Genomic DNA, 17,842 nt, shown 5'->3' with positions numbered 1-17,842 from the left:
AAATAGTGGCTAATTTTCCCAAGATTTCTAATTGTGAATTTATTTTCCAATCTTGAAATGATAGTTTGTGCTTCTAACTCAGTTTTTGTTATTATTGCTATATCATCTGTGAATAATAAAAGAAAAGATAATGCTCCGTTGTGTTCTCTTCTAAACAAACAAGGATCAGCATTACTGGCTACAAAACCTAATGCACTTAACTCATTAACTATACATTTGTTCCACTCATAGCCTGATTGTTTCAATCCATAGAGGCTTTTCTTTAACTCCCAACAATCATGGTCTCTATCATTGGTCAATCCTGGTGGAATTCTTAAATAAATAGTATGTTGCAATGGAGCATGTAAATATGCAGTTTCAACATCTACATGATTAACCATATATTGGTTTTTAGCCGCCCATACTAAAGCTGCTCTTAAAGTAGTTGCCCTTAGACTGGGTGCAAACACTTCGTCATAATCCTCAGTAGTTTGGGCAAAACCTTGTGCAACCAAACGTGCCTTATGGGTTACGGTTCCATCTACTCCTTTCTTTATTTTATATATCCATTTACAACCTATAGCTTGCTCACCAGGTGGCAGTTTTGCTTTCACATAAACCTTAAGATCCCGCAAAGAGTTCAACTCCCTGTTCATTGCAGCTTTCCATGATGCCTGTTCCTTTTCAGGATACATCCTGATCTCATCATAGTTAGATGGCTCTACACTAACTTGACATATACTAGCTTCATAGCGATCAGGTGGATGTCTAATGCGCGTTGAACGCCAAGGAATTACAGGGCTTTGAATTCCTGACTCCTTTCCTTCCTCTGATTCCTCTTTTATCTCCCCTATCTCCTCTTCATCTTTTATATTTACAGGAGATGTATTATCATTACTACTTACATTATCAGAGGAGTCCTCAAACACTAGAGGATCAGTATTAACAGTTTCTTGCTCTAACCTATCCCAACCAACGTGCTCAAGGAATTTTGCACTCGCACTATTATATACATTAGTTGTGCCTCGTTCCCAGAAACGATAGGATCTATGGTTAGCTTCATAACCTACGAAGTATAATTGCCTAGCCCTATGTTGGCCTTTACTCCTGAGTTGTGCAGGAATGTGGACCCAAGCTGGGGTGCCAAACGTGTGCAGGTAATCAAGGTTTGGTCTTCTACCATGCCATATTGTATATGGTATTTTACCAGTAGAAGTATTAACAACTATATTCAGAACATGGTTTGCACATTTTGCTGCCTCCCCCCACAGTCTATCTGTTAAGCCAGAATCTCTTAACATAGTTCTCATCATGGCTTGTAACGTTTGCCCACGTCTCTCAACAAATGCATTATGTTGAGGCCTATAGGGGGCTGAACGTTTATGCTCAATGCCAGCAGATTCTAGCATATCAAAAAAACGCTTGTTTGTAAATTCAGTACCATTATCAGTAATTATGCACTGAACCTTTCTCTTTGTTTTTCTCTCCACGAACTTCAGCCAGTTTGCAAATTGTTGGAAAGTGTCTGCCTTTGACTTAAGCAGATAACAAAAACCATAACGAGAGTAGTGGTCCAATATACTTAAAATATAACATGACCCTCCTAAACTTGGCTTCATGGGTCCAATTAAGTCAGCAAACACAACTTCCAAAGGTACAGTTGTTTTGAAGCTGTTTATCCTGTTTGCCGGACTTGCCTTACTCTTTTCCTGATTACAGGCATTGCAATTCAAATACTTACTACATGGCTTCAGTTTAATTCCCTCTACTAACTCAACTGTTTTACGTAGTGATTTAAAGTTTACATGCCCTAACCGCCTATGCAATAAATGTATACACTCATCGTGTGGCTTCTTGTTCTCACATATTGAGTTAGCTTTAACTGTACTAACCTGGTTACTTGTGATAACGAATAAACCATTTTTCAAATTAGCAGTTACACAGGTTCCATTCCTCTCAATAGTGCATTGCTCCCCTCTGAATGTTACCACAAACCCAACTTTAACCAATTCCCTTACAGATAACAGGTTGAATCTTAGTTTAGGTATATATAACATAGGTAACTGTTCATTAATGCATGGACAATAGGAATTACCTTCACCAGAGGCCTTCATCCTCCAACCGTTGGCTAGTGAAACATATTGGTTGCTGTTTTTCATAGTAACAAACCTCTTTTTCTCTTTAGTAATGCATTGTGAAGCCCCACTATCAACAACCCACAATTCATTGTTTCTGGATGTTGATTCATCAGAAATAGCCAAACCAATGCCCTTCTTAGCCTTTCCACTGCTATTTACATTCTGTTTTCTACCCTTTCTACAGAATTTGGCTATATGCCCTCTAGCCCCACAAGAATAACATTTCTTGACGTTGTAAGCAGTGGTGAATGGCTGCTCCTCTCGTGGCTGTGTCTCTCTCAGCTGGTCTCTGTCACGCCTTCTTCTGGACTCTTCCAGCAGTCTCCCAGTAATGTTAGTCAATGTCAGTTCCTCTCTGATCAGGACTTCCAAAGAAGAAACATACTCATCATAACTCTCATCCAAAGATGACAGAATAATGTAGACCTGATGCAACTCTGAAAAAATCAGCTCTTTTTCATGAAGCTCTTGAAAAGTTGCCTTCATGTAATTTAAATGGGTCAGCATATCTCCATTCTTCTGCAGACGAGCCCTAAACAGCTTACGTGTAAGGTGTATATGTGCACCCACACTGTCACGAACATAAAGCCTTCGCAAAACATCCCAACACCTAGCAGCAGACTCCTCACCACGAATATGGACAAGCTGCTGGTCATTCAGTGTTAGTCCAATAATGCAAAGAGCTTTCTCATTGCTACATTTAAAGTCGTCTAACTTCTTTGCATCCTCTTCATCATCTGGATCCCATGCAGTAGTATCTGGTGGGTTATTTACAACAGTCCATAGTCCTTCCTTGCGCAAAAGCAAGCAGCATTTCGTGGACCAGGAAACATAGTTTGTCCCATCCAACCGGGTTATCCAGGAGATGCCTGACAACAGGTCCTGTGCCATTTTACACCAAAAATAACTAACACAAACTCAGCTAGGAATACTGTGTGTACTAACTCTCAGTACAGGCCTGGGCCCATAACCAGTGTTAAGGAATGTGTTGTGCAGAGGTCTCCTTGTGCTACCAAAGAGTTGCACAGACAAGGAATGGTACTGAGAGCAGTAAAGTCACACAAGAATACACTGAGTTATAAAAACAAAAAGTAGTTTACTTTTGAGGTGGTGTAAGAACAAAAATGCACAGTCAAAAAATAACAGTCCAGGTCATAAACAATAGCAACAGTCCAAGGAGTAATCAAAGTCTTCTTACCGGTCCAGAGGTCAATACACAGTTTAGGTTACAACAGTAGTAAACTAACAGCAGAGCAAAAACAGTAACAGTAGAGATCAGTGAATTCAGAGAGAGAGAGAAGCTACGTTCCTAGCTTCCTCTTATGGCCATGAGAACACTTACACACCCATTGGCCAATTAACATCTTAAAGACATAGCATTATGGTTAATATATTTTCAACCCAACATTGTAGGCTAACACCATATGCCTAACAAAGTAAATAAATAAATAAAATAAGCCAATGATCAAGAGCCATTTCACTTTGATTTCAGACCAAGATAAAGCACCAGAAGTGCTTTGGTTGCCCAGACAGGCTGTTTTAATTGGAGGACACATGGGAAGAAAGCTATTGTTTGTGTGTTATCCTAGATTTTCTATATTAATACAACTCCCAAGTGATGGTATATATTGGAATTTTCAGGGGGGTCCTTTTCTATTTAGAATAATCTTGTACACGTATGCATAACTCCAGTCTATATAAATAAAGTGGACTGAGTCAATCCAGATGCTGCTTCTGCCACACAGCTGCATTTCAACTCTCAGTTTAACAATTCTTAACAACATGCCAAATTCAGTGAAATTCCTATTGCAATATATTTTCTATATCTACTACATTCTTTTTTTATTGAAAAGTTTTACAGTATATTTTAAGTATACTCCATCCCTCCCCCTCCCCCCCACATCCCCGCCCTCCCCCCCTTCCCCCCCCCCCGACTTCCCAGAGCTGAAAACAGGGTATTGCCTCTAACAAGCTTAAACTAAAATATTCTAACCAACTGTGAATACACTTTAACTCCCCTTATACATAGGTAAATAATAGTACATCATATAATTCTAATAATCATTCATATGCTAGATGAAACTTTTTAGTCCCATATTTATTCTGAATATATTCAATCCATCTTCTCCATTCCGAAATATATCTCTGTTGCGATTGTTCTTTCAGGTATGCTGAAATTTTTGCCATTTCTGCCAAGTTTGAAACTTTTAAAGTCCACTCTTCTATAGTAGGCAGTTCCTCCTTCTTCCAATATTGCGAAACCAAAAGTCTTGCTGCCGTTTCTAAATTCAACATCAATTTAATTTCTATAACAGTACAATCAGTAATAATACCCAATAGAATAACTGTGAGGTAAACCTTATCTTTTTCTTAAATATCTTCTGCATATTCCACCAAATTTTAATCCAAAAAACTTTAACTTTTTTACAAGTCCACCACATGTGGTAATAGGTTGCATCCTCACAACCACACCTCCAGCATTTAGGCTGATAATTTGGATACATACATGCTAATTTTTTAGGATCTAAGTGCCACCTATAAAACATTTTATAAAAATTCTCTCTTAAATTTTGAGCCTGAGTAAATTTTACATTTCTGACCCAAATTTTCCCCCAAACATCCATCGTTATTGGCTCTTGAATATTCTGGGCCCATTTTATCATACAATCTTTGACAAGTTCCGATTCTGAATCTATTTCTATCAATGCATTATATATCCTTCTTATATGCGCTTGACTTCGATCTCTAATTTGTTTTACCAAATTTTCATCTGTTGTTGTAATACCAATTTTCTGATCTTCTTTCCATCTAGCTTGTATCTGACCATACTGAAACCAAGTTTGTACTATTTTCCCTTCTTTTAAGATATTAAATGGCTTTAATTGCCATCCATTCCTCTCCAGTCTAAGAATATCTTTATATGTAGTCACATCATGTTTAAATCCCAGACTTATATTTTCTATTGCATGCTTAGGTATTGCCCAAATTGGGATTTTATAATTTAACTTATATCAATATTTTTTCCAAACTCACAACAGGGCATACCTTAATATATGTGTCTTAAAGATATTATCCGCCTTTTTATCATACAATAAATATGCATGCCAGCCATATAATAAATCATGTCCCTCAATATTCAACAATCTTCCTTCTGTTAAATTAAACCAATTACTAATTGATGATAAAACTGCAGCTTCATAATATAATTTAAAGTTGGGCAATTTAAGACCACCTATTTCACATATATCTTGCATTATCTTGAGTTTTACTCTTGGTCTTTTCCCTGCCCAAATAAATTTATTAATGCCTTTCTGCCATTCTTCCAAATTTGAATCTTTTTTAAGTATAGGTATCATTTGAAACAAAAATAAAAATTTTGGCAAAACATTCATTTTAACTGATGCAATTCTTCCCAATAAAGACAATTGTAGTTTCTTCCAACTATCTAATTCTTTTTGTATTTTTAACCATAACAATTCATAATTATTTTTATATAATTTCACATTTGAGTCTGTAAGATATACCCCCAAATATTTAATCTTTTTAGCTATCTCAAGTCCTGTTAATTTTTCTAAAACTACCTTTTGTTCCATAGTCATATTTTTAGACAAAATTTTAGTTTTTTGTCTATTAACCTTAAATCCAGAAACTTGCCCATATTGCGAAATTATTTCCATTAAATCTATAACCAAATGAGTCGGTTGAGCTAATGTAATAACCAAGTCATTTGCAAACGCTCTTAATCTATAATCTTGATCTTTAATTTTAATTCCCTTTATTTTATTTGTGTCACATATCTTAATCAATAATATTTCCAATGTTAAAACAAACAGTAATGGTGACAACGGACATCCCTGTCTTGTACCCTTTTCAATTTTACAAACCTCTGTTAAACTACCATTAATTATTATTTGAGCTGTTTGCTTCTGATATATTGCCCTAATAGGTTGTAAAAACGTATCGCCAAACTCCATCTTCTCTAAAACTTTAAATAAAAATTGCCAATTCAATTGATCAAACGCCTTTTCAGCATCCAAGAAAATAAGCGCTGCAGGGACTTGATTAGTTCTTTCCAAATATTCTAATAGATTTACAATATGTCTCACATTACTCTTCATTTGTCTACCACTTATAAATCCTGTTTGATCACTATAAATCATTTGCTGCATAACCTTCATTAATCTATTTGCTAAGATCTTTGCAAATATCTTATAGTCTGTATTTAAGAGCGATATAGGTGTATAATTTTTAGGTTGGGTAAGATCTTGATCTTCCTTTGGAATCAATGATATAAATGCTGTTCTCCATGATGGAGGCACTTCCCCTCCAGATTGAATTGTCCTAAATAATTCTTTTAAAGGTTCCACCAACTCTAATTGTAAATTTTTATAATAAATAGCTGTCAAACTGTCTGTTTCAGGTGATTTACCCACTTTTAATTGTTTAATTGCTAAAATAATTTCTTCAGCAGTTATCGGTTGGTTCATCCCTTCCCTCTGCTCCTGTGTGAGTATAGGGATATTCACTTCTTGTAAATACCTGTCCATGTCTAAACCTTGAGTTATATCCCTTGCATATAATTTAGAATAAAATTCACTAATAGCCTTTTTAATAAGATTTTGCTGAAACACCTCCTTACCCTTATATTCTATCTTACGTGTTACGTGATTTTTGTTTTTTCCTTAACAAATAAGCTAACCATCTACCTGGCTTATTAGCATTATATATTGCTAAGCACATTGGTTTGTGCTTAAATTGTAAGCCGCCCTGAGTCTTTGGAGAAGGGCGGGATATAAATGGGATTAAAATAAAAAAATAAAAATAAATAAAAAGTATTTTGTTTGACATATCGTAAATTGGTTGCCACCTGATCTGCCATCAGCATATCAAACTGCCCTCTTAGCAAATTAATTGCTTCTTTCAACCTTTTATTAGATGAATCCAAAATAAAAGTCTTCTCTTTCATCTTTATTTCCTCCTCTAATTCTTTACGGTTATATTCCAATCTATGTCTATATTTATTATTCAAATATATTAACACTGCTCTCATATAAGCTTTACTTGCATCCCAGACCATTTCAATGGGTGTACCCTTATGCATATTTATAACAAAAAAATCTTTCATTTTTTTTACATTCTTCCAAATTTTCTTCATATCTAAACAAGTTTTCATTTAACTTCCAAGATCTCCTATCTCCCTTCTCCTTGTCCAATTCCATCCATACTGGACTGTGGTCTGATAAGGTTCTTGGACATATCTTGATCTTCTTAACCCTAGAAAAAATCATTAGTAGTTAATACAAAATCAATCCTAGAAAAGGATTGATGTCTGTCAGAAAAAAAGTAAAATCTCTTTCATCCATGTTTCGTTCTCTCCAAACATATCTCAGTTCCAAATTGTCTGTCATGTCAAAGAAGGATTTAGGCAATTTAGCGTGATTTGGTGTACTTTTAAAAGGTCCTTTTTTATCTTTTTGTGTATCCAGCACTCCATTCCAGTCTCCCATTAAAATACACGATTTATAATCCCATTGAATTATTTTGTTATGTAAAAGTTTATAAATTTCTCCTTGCTGTTGGTTAGGTGCATATAATCCAATTAAAAATATTTTCTTTCCTTCTATTAAGAGTTCAATTATAACATATCTTCCTTGTTTATCTGCTTCAATTAGATTGGCTGTCAGATTCTTCTTCACATAAATAACTACACTATTTTTCTTTTCTGGAGCAGATGCAATAAACTGTATACCCACTCTAGAGTTTATCAAATATTTTTGATCAGCTACATGAATATGCGTTTCCTGCAAGCATATAATATTATTTTTAAATTGTTTCAGGTACTGAAATATTTTCTTTCTCTTTTGCGGTGAATTTAAACCATTAACATTCCATGTCAGGAACTTTGTCGCCATCTTTTGTGACTTGAAGCTTTCGGAGCATATCTTGCAGCTTCACAAACATCTGCTTCTTTGGTCTCGCTCCTCCCACTGCTTCTGTATTAGTAGATTCTTGAGTTGTAATTGTAGAATATTGTTTCTGTTATTGTTGTTGTTGCTCCTTGCGTCTAGTCGCAGCTCTTGTCACTCTTTGAGCCCTTGGATCTTCTAATGGGACCAAGGGCTGTGCAATTTCCAAAGTTTGCTGTACTTCTTTTGAAATCAGCAAGGTGATTTCTTCATCTCGTTGTGTACCTTCCAATTGTGTCTGTTGCACTTCTTTTTCCTCTCTCCTTTTAATTTCTGGAGATGGCGGTGAGCCTGCCTTCAGTATATTGCAATAACAGTCTTGGGCCTTAAGAACTGTATTAAGACAATACCTTGTGCCAACATAATTCACCACCATCCCGGTTGGTATCTCCCATCTAAACTGAATGTTGTTTTTTTAATTCATCTGCCAGAAAAACAAATTCTTTCCTTCTTAAAATTTTTGGTGGAATTTCTTTCAGAATTAAAACCTCTTGATCAGCCACTTTAAATCTGTTGTTATAAAAAGCTTGAATAATCGCATTTCTAATTCTCTTTGTAAAATAAACAACCACATCCCTTGGCAATTTTTTTTGCCTAGCAATCCAAGAGTTGACGTGAAATATTTTATCTATTTCCAATATAACATCTTCAACTCGCCAACCCAAAATAGGTGCCACAGCTTTTGCCACTATTTCCTCCAAATTTTCTTGTGGATTTTCTTTCAGAACTCTGATCCTCAAAGCAAACTCCATGTTCCTATATTGTATCATCACCATCTCATCATCAATTTTTTCCATTTTATTCTCAGCTTCACTGACTTTGGCTTCCAATATCAAATTATTTTGATTGACTTCTTCCACACGATCATCCAGATTCTAAATACAGACTGTCAATCCTTGAAGTGCCAGCAGAATATCCTCTCGTATTTCTTTATTTTTCTCATTAATAAGCTCTGCCACTTGCTCAAATATTTGCTCAGATTGGAGTTTTAAAGCATCTTGCAAATCTTTCAATGTTAATATGGGTGCAGATGCTGCAGGGGGTGGCATCAGTGATTGAAGACCAGATTGTTGAACTGGTGAAGCCCCCGCACTTTTAGAAGCAGGGAATCTAGGTGGTTTGGAAGCCATTTTAACACCCAATTAACTTTCATTTCTCACTTTCACTTTTCCGCACTAATTGCAACTTTGTTGCTTCACTGTCAAATAGCCAAGTCTCTTAAATCATCTTTGAACCAACTTCAAATGTTTTAAACAAAGTCTTTTACAACTTTTAAAAATCCACTTTCTGTCTTCCCCCTTGCTTTTATTTTATTTTCCTTGTTCTTTTGTACTTCATGCTTTCTCTTAGAAGTTATTCCGGCGCCATCTTCCTCCCCTTCTTTTAAGTTAAACCGGAGTTAAAGATCATATACTTGCTGTTTCTGTATTCTCCTGCTCAGCTCTGCCTGCGTCCAAGTAATCCCCAAAATACAATGTTGAAAGCAGGGATGGTTGCAGCATCCTGTTCTGTTCCAAAGCCTTGAAACAGAAGAGTCCCGAGTCCGGAGTTAATTCAGGCTCCGAGGGAGCTCTCACCCTTCAACCCCCAGATTAAGTTCTGGGGGTCTAGGGGAGCTCTACCTCTTGCCTGAATACTCACCCCCTTCTCCCGATGGGGGGATTCCCAAACTGTGAAACAGCTGATCGTCACTGTTTTCATGGTTTAAACGGAACAGCAGGGCTGACGGTCAGAAATGACCGCTATCGACGGAGCCTTGCCACCGGGAAGTCACTACATTTTTGACTTTAAAATAACTTGGTTTAGCAGACTTCAAATATAACGGATAAACTTTTCCTGTAGTCATCAAGTTAAAATAATGAAAAATTGCAGCATAGACTGTTTACACCAATCAGGGATTTGATGGTCATTCATGATGAATGTACACTTCTGCCTTCTGAATAGGCTGTTTAAACTGAGGGTTTACTGCATTTTTGTACAAGAGATAACAGAATCTTAATAGATGCTTATTCTGTTGGGAAGCTTTAACTAGTTTCTTGCAGAACTCAATCATTTGCAAGTTTTCTTCTGAAAGCAAAAGAATTGATTTTAGAAGCCAGAAATGAGATACTAGTATCACTGGAGTTTCACACTATCGAATGTCCCTTTTAAAAACTTAAAATTCAAATGTTTGCATGTATTAAAAATGCATGCTTTTAAATTTTTTACATGTGTTAATAATACATGCAAACCTTTAGGTGGCCTCTCTTATTTCCTTCTCTGGAAGGAAATGCTGGACAAATGGCTAGAGAGAATGCCATGATTGACTATCTATCTGTATTAAAAGAAGAAAACAATAGCAAAGTAGTAGCACAAGATAAGAATAACCAGAATTCCCAGTTGCACATTGTTTGACTTTAAAACTGTAAAACTATAATCCAGAGGTTTGCTTCTAATCTAAAGAACAGGTAAACAGAAGCAACAACTAGTTGTTGTCATTTTTCTTTTATTTGATGGGAGCCTCATATGCTTGGTTTTAACATGAGGCTATAAAAACTAATAATAATGAAGAGGAAATTGTAGAAAATGAAACACAGCTACAACAGAATGGACCTTATTTATGTTGTATTGTTTGTCTGTGATAGCGATAACACCCTCTTTTCTGAGATATTTATAGACCTTTTGCAGTCAATTGTTATAGACGAATCAGGTCCTTTTATGTTCAATCATTTTTACTGCCTCCTTACGAGATATCTATACTTGGTAGAAAATGACTTTAGACAATTCTAACACCTGATTTTCAGAAATTAGGCAAGATAGACAGAAGCTTCTAGCACCCCTGAAATGCAGAAGGATGGCATTAGTGCTTCAATATATTTGTGATTTAAGGATGGCTCTTCTATGCAAGTGGGATATCATCCTGGTCTTTCGTTTGAAAAAAAAACATAATTGTGGCCAAAACATTTTCCTTGTATCACTTGAGTGATAAGGACACTTGCTGAAGGCCTAAAGGAAAAAAGTGGAAATAAATTAAATTGATCTAAAGTCACCCAAGTAATGTTGTTTTAATACTTTTGCACATTTTCAGTAGGGAATTGGCTGCTTGAATATCTAGAAGAAAAGCATTCCAAAGTACAGAGATCAGAGTCACCTTGATTTCACAAGATTTTGGTGAGATCTTTATAAGAATTCCAGTTGAAAAGAAGGCTTTAGTATATCAATGTCGTCTACTCCCTTTTGGAGGATTCTAGAGATCTTTGAAAGAAATTAAGATGATTGATTATGTCAGAGAATAAGACCTAAAAAACTTAGTATACTTCAGATAAAGACCATATAGGTTCCAAAGATAACTGCCTCCTCAGTTCTTTAATGTGAATTTTGAAGAGATGTTCTATAAAAGTTGAAATTAATATCATGCAGAGAAATTCTACAATTTTTTCTATCTATTCTCATTCAAGCTGTGGAGATAAAAATTGCCTGACTGGCTCTTGCTTAATTAACTATAGCTTACATTGGATTTTTCCTGCAACAAACTGAGTCACATTTAATGAGGCGATGAGTCAGAAAGAAACATTACAATAGCATCTTATAATAGGCTAGTCTGCTAGAGTCCAGGCATTTTCTTTAACATTGGGCTAAAGTAGTAACCTAAATTTAGCCTTTATCCAAGGACAATTATGGCATGCTTATACTTGCATAATTCTATAAAATAAATGAAACAGACATGCTAGGGAGTATTTAATTACACATGTTTGAGGTGCACCACAGTATTATAATATTGCTGCTAAAAATGAAATAGTTGATCCTGTACAGTCATATGCCCAGTTATACTGCTAGGTGGAGAAAATGTTTCCTATTATTTATTTATTTATTTGATTTGTATACCACCCTTCTCCCTAAGGACTCAGGGCAGTACTAAGAAGTTGCTCCAGACATTTCAATCATAAGTTGCTGGAATAGAGACATCCACCATCAATATATCATTTCTGGTATGTGTACATTTTGGCCAATGCCCCTGGAATCTTGAGTCCTGTTTTTTTAGTATTCTTCATATAGCATGTCAACAGAGCAACTCATGGATGAGAATGTCAAAATAGTCCATATATTACTTTTTTCCTCCTAATTTTCTCCAGACCACCAGAAGGAGCACTCTCCCATTCACTGAACATGCTTTACTTAAAAAAAAAATCTAGTTCACCTGGACTGTATCACAGAATCCTCTCTTTTATGTCCCATGCAGATTGTACCAAATGTTCTGTGGATGAAATGGAGAAACTGTACAAGTCTTTAGAGCAAGCAAGTTTATCTCCCATTGGGGACCGGCGACCTTCTACTAAGAAAGAGTTGAGGAAGTCCTTTGTCAAAAGGAGTAAAAACCCTTCTGTAAATGAGAAACTTCATCAAATCCGAGCTCTGAATAGTACCTTAAAGGTAAAGGTTGATGGAGGAGAGAGATTCTAGGTGTTTTGGATTGGGGGGGGGGGAGAAAGCCTTTTGGATGTATTCACATGAACAGCTTAATCAGGCTAGTAAACACAGCTATGGTTGCATTCACCTGATGGACTGCATGTAGCTAATTTTAGTTTTAGTTAGTGATATGTAAATGCATATATGATTATAGCTTAGCTTTTTGTACAAACCCAGCCCATTTAGGTTATTTGCAATGCAATCCATTATTCATATAATGCAAATGTAACTATTACAGCCAGTAGGATGTTTAGCAACTGTTAAAAAAAATATTTTTCTCTATTGTGAAATGATTATTTTTAAAAACAAGGGAACTAATTAGTAATTATGAGAAATAGTTTTTCTTTTTAAAAAAAGTAGTGAGAAGTCTAGGAGACTTGACAATTAAGAGACAGTTTCTCAGTTTTCTGAACGTTGGGTATATACACAAGTAGACTTGGATCATTTATCTGTCCCAGTGTCTACGTCTAGTAACTTGTTTTTCATTCTTGTGTTGGCTAGTGCAAAGAACATGACTTGGCCATGATAAACCAGCTGCTGGAGGATCATCAGCTAACAGCAAAAAAGTATAGAGAGTGGAAGAATACAAACTCCATTCTGATTCAAGATATCTACGAGCCACCAGACAGTCTGACTACAACTGAAGGAGAGAACACAGAATTAGAAATGACCACACAGTCATCTTGTATTGGATGATTAGTATTCAATGGAAATTCTATCTGAAGGCAGTGAATTTTCCATCACTGATCTCTTCAGTCATTCAGTTTAAACTGCCACATCTTCAGGTTTTGTTTCCATTGCTACTGGTAATTTCTGTACTGGAACAGAGCAGCCCTGGATTAACCAATAAGCAAAATAAGCGCATGCTTAGAGTACCAAGGACAGGGGGGGGCACCATAGAGTTTTTTCTCCTAGTGATCATGCCTTTAATTCGTTCACTGCCACGCTCAACTTTAGTTTTCAGCACTTACTGAGTCTCAATATATTATCAATTAAGCAATGGAAAAGTTGAGGAGCAGCATTGGGTTTAGAGCAGGGGTGTCAAGCTGCCGGCCCGCGGGCCAGATGCATCATGCCGAAACTGCGGCCACCCCATTGCCGGCAATGGAGAAAAAGTCATGATACGTTGCAACACATCACCTGATGTTGCAAGTTTGACACCCCTGGTTTAGAGCATCAACTGACCTTAATCTGGCCCTGGAATACAGAGATTGTTGCCCAGAGCATGACTTCCCCTTTCCATATTCCATGAAGATAGGAAAAATCTCCTCTAATGAGCACACCATGATGCAACTCTTGTTACAGTTCTAAGAAGAACATTTATTTGGTGGATGAGAATTGGGTCAACTTTGCAATAAGTATAATATTTTAGGAAATGCATTTCTTGGTTTTCTGAATGTAGGGCGTGTACACAAGAAGACTTGGGTCATTTTAAATTTGGTTGAGAGAGTACCAGGAAATTTTAGGCTGGAAAAAAACTACAGGGTAAGAATTATACAAAATGCACAATTTTGCCACAGCTTGTCAATGCTTTAATTGTTTCTGCTGATGGACTGTTTTTAGTCACAGAAGAAATAAATAAAAGAAGGTTGGTGTTTGTATTCTATATAGCCTTCTCATGATTTATTCAAAGGACACAGTTTCAGTCATAATATCTTCTGGTTTATGGAAAAAAATCCATTTATCATGTCAGCAAAGTTGTATTTGAATTGTTTTTTTATGAGCAAATAAATTCATTGGCCAAAATGTATGTGTCCGTCTTTCCTCAATGCTTTATGGACCATAAACCAAACTGTAAATGAAAACAAGTACAAAACACAGACATATAAGCTTTACCTCTGCTTTTTGTGAAAATGTAGATTTTTTTTTCAGTCTCACGTAGCCATATGTGGCTGATCTCAAAAAGCTAAACCAAACCCGAATTGTCCTTGGATAGAAGATCATGAGGAAAGTCTAGTGGTATAAATTAGATTTAGAAACCAAAAGAGCAGCCCACAAATAGGCAATGGCAGGTTTTCTGTAGGTTTTATAGATTTTGTTATAGCTGCTACTTATTGGTAAAATGACTTTGGGATGATGCTGTGTGAGACAACAAATACGTGCCAAGGTTTGTATTTGTTGCCATGAAAACTGCCTAGATATAGCAATAACAATAGCACTTAGACTTATATATCGCTTCACAGTGCTTTACAGCCCTCTTTAAGCAGTTACAGAGTCAGCATATTGCCCTCAATGATCCGGGTCCTCATTTTACTGGCCTCAGAAGGATGGAAGGTTGAGTCAACCTTGAGCAGGTGAGAATCAAACTGCTGGTAGTCAGCAGAATTAGTCTGCAATACTGCTTTCAAACCACTACACTACCATGGCTCTTAAAACCAATTCATATGATAGACATGACTTGACAGTTCTTCTCAAATTTGAATCCTTTTCAGTTTGCATGCATACATATATCTTTAGTACGTTTTTTAGCTGGATGACATTGAAGCAAGTCAACATTCCATCTAAACAAAGCCTAGCACACGGGTCAGCAACCCGCGGCTCTGTGGCTCCCAGCCGCCCGGTGCGCATGCACCTCTTCGAACGGGCAGTGGTGCGTGCGCACCTCTCCAAATGGAGAGTGGCACCACCCGTTCCGAGAGGTGTGCGTGCACCTTTCCGAAGGGCGGAGGTACGCACGCACCTCTCCAAGCCGCCGCCGTCCCGTCCGGTGACCTGCCGCGTTCGTCAAACATTGATGAACACGGCAGCTGTGCAAGCGGGATGGCGGCGGTTTGGCGAGTGCACATGCACCTCTCCCAAGCCACCGCCGTCCAGAGACCTGTCGACATTTGGGGAGGTTTGGGGAGGTGCGTGTGCACCTCTCGGAATGGGTAGCGGCGCCGCTTCTTGGGAAAGCTGCTGCAGCCCATCTGCAAAGCTGCCGCTTTCGGCAGCTTTGCAGAAGGGCCGCGGCAGCTTTCCCAAGAAGCAGTGCCGCTGCCCATTCGCGCGGATGTACGGAGACCTGCCGACGTTTGGGGAGGTTTGGGGAGGTGAGCGCGCACCTACGGTCATTTGGAGAGGTGCATGTGCACCTCTCGGAATGTGTAGCGGCGCCGCTTCTTGGGAAAGCTGCCACGGCCCGTCTGCAAAGCTGCCACTTTCAGCAGCTTTGCAGAAGGGCCGTGGCAGCTTTCCCAAGAAGCGGTGCCGCTGCCTGTTCACGCGGAGGTACAGAGACCTGCCGACGTTTGGGGAGGTTTGGGGAGGTGCGCGCGTCCATCACACACACACACAAAATGGAAACCGTGCGTGTCCGCGCATGCACAAGAAAAACCCGTTTCGCGCATGCGCAAAACATTTTTTTGAGCATGCGCGTGCCTGGATGCACGCATGCGGCTCCCACTTTTTTTTAATGTGTGATGGAACCGGTTCCCAGTGGCTCTTTTCCTTTTTCAGGTTGCCGACCCCTGGCCTAGCACTTCAATGTTGCCTTTTTTCTTTCTTTCAGGGATTCCTTATAAAAATGCACACAATTGGTCACTGAGCTTGCACTACTGTTCTTGCATTTTGCAGTTCCCTTTCTGATCCCCAGTCCCCTGTTTGAAATTAGTCCTAATTTTAGACATGCAGAAATGTTTAAATCATGGGCACTGATCAAGGAAAAGCATTTTTATTCGGTGAAAATGTCCTATTGCTTTTGGAAAACTAGAGCATGTAGCTATATATACTGCTCAAAAAAATAAAGGGAACACTTAAACAACACAATGTAGTATATTTATTACTTTGGATGTTTGGTTTGAATTGAAGTGATTTCAGTGAAAATCCTACCATCACCACACCACCCCATCAAGCCCCCAAACCAATTTGTACAAGTGCTTGAACTCATACAGTAGTTACTGTTTCATGGTTGAATGTTTCTTCCTTCTCCCTGAATTAGTCAGATGATAGCATCTAGACTGCAGGGTTGCCATGAGCAGAATAATACCTTGATATAAAATTTGTAAATGAATAGTATGCATCAAACTAGCCAAATCCTGAGATAGGCAATAGCATGGTTGATTTACAAGATATAAGGGAGCACTCTGGTAAAGAAAGCCCCACCAAAGATTTAATATTAAAAATTGATAGGAACATTGGAGTTTATTATTTACCTATTAATCAAATTTATACAGGTAAATAGTCAGGTAATACATTTGGCCTTCCCAAACTTTTTGCCTGCCACGTTCCTGGTAAGTCTTTTAATGTGTGAGTGGGTGGCCATAAAAATTGAGAAGTCTACCATTTTGAACAGTTTTTTAAAAAACCCTTACATTCATGCTATGTGATTTTTCCTTTACAGCAGGGGTCCCCAACCCCTGGTCTGTGGACCAGTACTGGACCGTAGCATGCAAGCAACCGGTCCGCACAAACAAAGAAAGCCCCATCCACAGGATGCAGGCAACACACAAAACCATGCCCCCTCTGGTTCACAGAAAAACCTCTCTCCATGTAAACAGTCCTTGGTGCCCAAAAAGTTGGGCACCTCTGCTTTATAGGATGGGTGAACTAACAACAGGAAGACGGTTCTGTGGTTTCTATTATTATGGCATGAGCCTGCCCTAAGAACGAGAAAGGAAACTAGTAAAAAATAAAATTAAATTAAAAAAAATGGTTCTGTATTGGCCAAACTAATGCCCATATTCAGAATGCTAAGAGCTGAGTTGAATTGTTAGGACTCTGTTGGTTGCGGCACCTGCTGCGGATTATCTAGACCCATTCCAATCGGGTTTCAGGCCCGGGTACAGCACGGAGACGGCATTGGTCGCTCTGGTGAATGATCTCTGGAGGTCCTATTAGACCTCTCGGCGGCTTTTGATACCATCAACCATGGTATCCTGCTGCGGCGTCTCAGGGGATTGGGAGTGGGAGGCACAGTTCTTCAGTGGTTCTCCTCCTATCTCCTGGGACGCTCGCAGTCGGTGTTGGCAGGAGGGCAGAGGTCGATCCCTAGGACTCTCACTTGTGGAGTTCCTCAGGGGTCGGTCCTCTCACCTCTCCTGTTCAACATCTACATGAAACCGCTGGGTGAGATCATTCGTGGTTTTGGAGTTGGGTATCATCAATATGCCGATGATACCCAACTTTTTATTTCGACCCCAAACCACCCCAGTGATGCCCTCGATGTGATGTCCTGTTGCCTGGAGGCGGTGCGGGCCTGGATGGGGAGGAACAGACTTCAACTCAACCCCGACAAGACTGAGTGGCTGTGCATTCCGGCATCCCGGGACATTCAAGACATTCAAAATATTCCATCTCTTCTTATGGGGGGTGAGTTTTTACCCCCCGTGGATA

The 17,842-nt window shown here is 38.3% G+C and overlaps 1 protein-coding gene across 1 annotated transcript in view; it reads left to right on the top strand.

The window, feature by feature from the left end:
* The window catches only part of IPCEF1 (interaction protein for cytohesin exchange factors 1), a gene marked incomplete at its 5' end in the record, with an annotated part of 30,544 nt that extends 16,231 nt beyond the window's left edge, over positions 1-14,313 (top strand). The window contains 2 exons of the mRNA XM_083375009.1: positions 12,303-12,493; positions 13,031-14,313. Coding sequence (XP_083231135.1) covers positions 12,303-12,493; positions 13,031-13,225 — 386 coding nt within the window. The 3' untranslated portion in view covers positions 13,226-14,313. The remainder of the gene's footprint in view (positions 1-12,302; positions 12,494-13,030) is intronic.
* Positions 14,314-17,842: the final 3,529 nt, after the last annotated feature.

This window comes from Vipera ursinii (assembly GCF_947247035.1).
Source record: "Vipera ursinii genome assembly, chromosome: 1".
Lineage (NCBI taxonomy): Eukaryota > Metazoa > Chordata > Lepidosauria > Squamata > Viperidae > Vipera > Vipera ursinii.
The sequence above is the reverse complement of the archived record's forward strand: the minus strand, read 5'-3'. Positions and strand labels throughout refer to the sequence as shown.